This window comes from Raphanus sativus, chromosome 7, assembly GCF_000801105.2.
Source record: "Raphanus sativus cultivar WK10039 chromosome 7, ASM80110v3, whole genome shotgun sequence".
In the NCBI taxonomy this organism is placed as follows: domain Eukaryota; kingdom Viridiplantae; phylum Streptophyta; class Magnoliopsida; order Brassicales; family Brassicaceae; genus Raphanus; species Raphanus sativus.
The window spans coordinates 14,142,582-14,148,170 of record NC_079517.1 but is presented as its reverse complement, the minus strand read 5'-3'; the positions used below and the strand labels follow the sequence as shown (position 1 = coordinate 14,148,170).

General features: G+C 34.8%; 1 protein-coding gene across 1 annotated transcript; it reads right to left on the bottom strand.

Annotated features, from left to right (window-relative positions):
- Positions 1–467: 467 nt before the first annotated feature.
- Positions 468–2,731, bottom strand: LOC108818227 (probable eukaryotic translation initiation factor 5-2). The gene is made up of 2 exons (XM_018591127.2): positions 2,588–2,731; positions 468–2,109 (listed from the first exon to the last, which is right to left on the bottom strand). The coding sequence occupies exon 2, from the start codon at positions 1,869–1,871 to the stop codon at positions 633–635; it is 1,239 nt and encodes a 412-aa protein (XP_018446629.2). The 5' UTR covers positions 1,872–2,109; positions 2,588–2,731; the 3' UTR covers positions 468–632.
- Positions 2,732–5,589: the final 2,858 nt, after the last annotated feature.

The following is a 5,589-nucleotide window of genomic DNA, read 5'->3' as shown; positions in this document are numbered from 1 at the left end:
TAAAGAAATTGTTTGACAGGCCGGTATTTTGAGAATCGTAGGTCTGGTATTGTTTTGTGGGATGTGAGAGTTTATCTTTAACCTCTTTTTTAACCAGAAAATGAAGCTGCAGCGACATGCACAAATCTGTGTGACCCTGATCTGGAATCGAGTCTTCTTTTACATACACAAATCATATGTGAATTTTATAGGCAATGGTCAAACACTAACGTGCATGGCCAATGGAAGTTCTAGATATTCCCTTACACTAATATCCCACAAGACCTCTCTGCACACAGTCTGTCTGCTCTTAAAACATGAGAAGGTTTTCGACTCCTTTGTATTCCCATACTTAGATAACTGCATATAATTAATACCAAGTCTTCGTACTTATTAAGGCAGGCATATCGGATAAGGTGATAGGATGAGACGGTTGTCTTAGATCTTGATACTAAAGTCTACCAAGTACCAACCAAAGCTTTGTCCCATATAAAAGACCCAGTAGCTGTATTATATATAGTTCAATAAGATAATGTTATAATGAAACAAACAACAATTATACCAATAATTGTTGCGAGAGATAGTATTTTAAAACCATAACCGAAATACAAACACCCATTAAAACAGAAAAAGTCACAAGAGCAGAACATCTCTCAATCCTCCCCTTCGGTCTCGGACTCAGCGCTCTGGAGCCACACCACAAAAGGCTTAACATTCTTCCAAATAGACGAGCTTTTGTCAACTCCCTTCAGACCCTTCTGGTACCATTCCAACACACACTCTTCCTCAACAATGTCTTCATCGTACAGTTCTTTAAGAACCAGAGCCACCTCCTTACCCACCTCTTCGTTTCCTTTCTTACCAAAGAAAGATCCGATTGAGTTGAGCAGATGCATCTGTGAACCATCCTCTTGCATTGCAGCCGCTAAGTACTTCTTCTTCTTCGTCACTTCTTCAGCGAATCCTTTGCTCACACCATCGAAGAGAGCGTTGACGAGTGCGTCCATGACGTCTTGAGGAGGATCAGAGAGAGAGGAGATGAAAGTTTTGAGCTCGCTTATCAATGAATCTTTCTTCAGATACTCTCTCATCACCTTCACGAGGTTCTTAGGCTCCTCTTCTTCTACAGAGAGCATCACCATTTCGGCAGTTACAGCACTCAACTGTTCCTTCATTCTCTTCTCAGCAGCTTCTCTAGAAGTGTCGGTTTGCCACTGGATACCATCGTCTTCATCCTCATCACCATCCACCTCATCATGCTTTGGGCTGATATCATCCTCATCAGAAGCATGATTCTTGGACATACTAGAAGAAGCCTCCTTCCCATTCCCATTACAAGGTGCTTTCTTCTTGAGCTTCTTCTGCGCCTCATCAGCTGCTTCACCTTCTTTAAGCCTCTCCTTCTCAGCTCTCCTCATAGCCTTCTTATCCTTCCCCCCCTTCTTCGCCTCCGGCGGGTTCTTCAGAATAAACGTCGTCAGCTTATCCCTCATGTCAACCTCAGAGATAAACCCACAAGCAGCACACTTGAGATTCACCATCTGAGTCTTCGTAATAACAATCTCAGTCTCAGGGTTCCCACATCCATAGCACTGGACATACCTCTTAATAAAAGCCTCGAGAAGAGAAGCGAGCTTAGACGTGCTGTGAGCTCCATTCACAAGCGAAGTCCCAGTCTTCTCGTCAAACTTGGACTGAGCTCCAAGCTCACAACCAAAGTACTTGGTCGTGTAGGAAGCGGGCCTCCCCAGGGCCTTTGCAATCTCGACATTGTTGACAATGTTGGTCTTGATGCCGTTACCTTTGCCTTCAATCTTGGTAACCATCTTGGGCATCTTGTACCTGTAAAAGGCATCGTTGCGGTTGGATGCACCGATGTTCTGCAGCGCCATGTTTTTTATTTAGTCAGTCAGAGAGAGGTGGGGGAGTCTCGGGTTCGAAGATGCGAGAGCCTAGAGTAATGAAAGAGCTTGTGGTGGTACGTAGCTCCGGATGCAGGATAGTAGTTTCCACGCAACCAGATTGATAGCAAAACGGTGAAATCTTGTCAGACATAAAAGAAAGCTTCGAACTTTCGACTGTTTCTTCCACTTGCAAGGCTCGAAACTGTTACCTCTTGTAAACAAAACGCTGAAAAAGTAACAACAGAAACAAAGTGTTAGAGAAGTTATTTAGTAATTAATGTAAAAAAAAAACTAAAAAAACAATTGTAAACAATCTAACATCTAAGAGACACTTCACAAGACCAAGACATATACTACACAGCACAATACGAATACGACTTCGTTTAATGCAACTGAAGAAGAATCAAAATCTAAGAAGCAATGAGCTACACAAGATCTAAACAGATAAAAAAAACGAACAAATCAAATGTCTTCCTTAGAGAATTACTTAAACTACACCGTTTCAACCGACACGGTAAGACTAATATCTAAGAGAATCTAAAATCGAAAATCCATCCATTCAATCATTAGCTCAAGGGAGAAAAACAAGATATAATTGACTGAGACGCGGTTTACGAGGATAAAACCAAACACTTCTAGGAACAGATCAACAACAATAAAACAAGAATAAAATTCCTAACACGCCCAAAGATCTGGAGACATACCTCTCTTTCTTAGACAAGACGATTAGAGATATCGAAGACGAAGAATAAAAGATCGAGACGATGGAAGTTGAGAGGCGTTTGTTTATATACGATGGAAAAATTAGGGTTAACTTAGGAATTAGGAAAACCCAGTTTATTTTTATTTTTATTTTTATTTTATTTTCCATAAGGAGACCCAATTATTGTGTTTCCTTTTTCGCAAGTTACTATTATTTTCATTTTTTTGTCAACTACTATTATGGGGAAATTTCATAACTACACAAAGTGTAGTACCACAATTCAACAATACCATCAATAGAATGACATTTTCATAAATACATCAAGCATTAATGGGTGAATTACTAAACTGACCCTTGTCTATTCTTCGCAACCATCGTCTTCTTCTCTACTCTGTAAAAAAATTCTCCGACGAGAACAAAGTGTCTTCTCTCTCACGGCAACGAGTGACGGCGACGAGGTCAAGCGTTGGCGACGAGATCGAGCGACGGCGACGAATGCGATGAGATCAAGCAATTGTGACGAGATCAAGCTATGCGACGAGATCGAGCGACGGTGACGCGATCGAGCGAAGACGAGGGGAGACGACGAGATCGTGCGAAGGTGGCGAGATCGAGTGTATTATCTCTCACAAAGCAGATGAGATAGAGACTCGAAAGCTCAAAGTGTCGAATCCTCATCAAAAATCACAAGTTATAAGAGAAAGAGTTTTATAACCTCTTTGTAAATCTGGATTTCAAGTAATTTTAGAATCTTATTACGATACCACATAGGGTTTGACTATATACATCCGATATATTTTGATTAAGTGATGGTTCATTAGCTTCCATATTTTATTTGTTGTGTAGTTCACGAGACTACTCTTAGAAGAAGCGATTGATGCTACTGACGAAATGATGGAGCAAGAGATGACTTTAGCTAAATTAATGTAACTTGTTACCTTTTAAGCACTGAAAATTTTGTCCTTTTATGTTGCCATTCATGTCTTGCTGTATGTGTTCATTGTGAGATTACTCTGTTTGACAGATCATGTGGTCAATTATCATAACTAAAGGAGGTTCCTTTTTCTATTGTGCATTGAAGGTTTTTCCCTTTGTGAATAATACATGTAGTTTCTGTTTGCTAGATTCATGTCTTGAAGTGTGTGTTCATTGTGAGATCAATTACTCGTTGATTGATTTTTGTTTTCACAGGCTAGGGCTTGTTGGAACTATCAAGGTAACGTTCTTCGTCTCTTTCTGTTAAACTGGTTTGGTAAATTCATAGCATGGAGATATGTTGTTAGAAAGCTAATGGAGTTTTTTTTGTTGTCGTTAATGATGATATGTAGGATTGGGCTAATAAAATATTTAAGAGGCTCGAGGATCAAAAGTCAACCAGGAAAAGAAACATGATGCACTTTGGCAGCCTGCTTATACATTTCTTGTAGACAAGAGGACAAGCCACAAACTATTAAGAGTTTATAAAATCATTTATAAATCATTTATAAATTTTATAAGAGCTTATAAAACCTTGTATCAACCTTCTATAAAGTTAATAAACACACACAAATATTTTTATATCTAATTATAAAAGTTTATAAAACTATTTAAACTTGCCTTGGGGATAGCAAAGAAGCAAACGCCCACGTGGTGTTATAATAGAGTCTTTGAAACTTCACCTGGATAATAGTTGTTTTAATAATTTATAAGTTTTTATAACTTTTATAGCTAATTTATAAATCTTTATAAAATAATTTATAAAGTTTATACACCATTATAAAGGTTATAAAAACAATTTATATGGGTATGTAAAATTTTTGAAGCGGTGAAGCCTTGCTTGCTGTCCATATGTGCCTCAGAATCTGCCACGTATCATCATCTCTTTACAAAGCCTTATAAGGGTATGTAAAATTATTTGTAAAAGTATATAAGCCATTAATAAAGGCATATAAAACAAATTATAAAATCTATAAACCATTTATAAATGTTTATTAGAAAGTTATGAAAGTTTATAAATAATTTATAAGGGGTATGTATACTATTAATAAGGGTTTATAAAACATTATGAAAGCTTATATTCAATTTATAAGTGGTATTATTAGTGTTGTATATATTTATAAATCAACTAAAAGAGTCTATAACCATTTAGAAAGCCTTATAAAACAATTTATAATGATTTGTATAATAACTTATAAGGGTTTATAAGAGTATGTAAATAATTTATAAGGGTTTATAAAAATAATTTATAAAGTTTATACACCAATATAAAACAATTTATAAGGGTATGTAAAATTATTTGTAAGATTATATAAACCATTAATAAAGGCATATAAAACAAGTTATAAAATCTATAAACCATTTATATATGTTTATAAGAAAGTTATGAAAGTTTATAAATAATTTATAAAGGGTATGTATACTATTAATAAGGGTTTATAAAAATTTATGAAAGCTTATATTCTATTTATAAGGGGTATTATTAGAGTTGTATATATTTATAAATCAACTAAAATAGTCCATAACCATTTATAAAGTCTTATAAAAAATTTAGAATGGTTTGTATAATAATTTATAAATAATTTATAAGGGTTTAAAAAAAAATTTATAAAGTTTATACACCATTATAAAGGATTATAAAACAATTTATAAAGGTATGTAAAATTTCTGAAGCCGTGGAGTCTTGCTTACTGTTAGCATGTACCTCAGAATCTGCCACGTATCATCATCTCTTTACAAAGCCTTATAAATGTATGTAAAATTATTTATAAAAGTATATAAACCATTAATAAAGGCATATAAAACAAGTTAAATAAACTATAAACCATTTATAAATGTTTATAAGAAAGTTATGAAAGTTTATAAATAATTTATAAGGGGTATGTATACTATTAATAGGAGTTTATAAAAACTTTATGAAAGCTTATATTCAATTTATAAGTTATGAAAGTTTATAAATAATCTATAAGGGGTATATATACTATTAATAGGAGTTTACAAAAACTTTATAAAATCTTATATTCAATT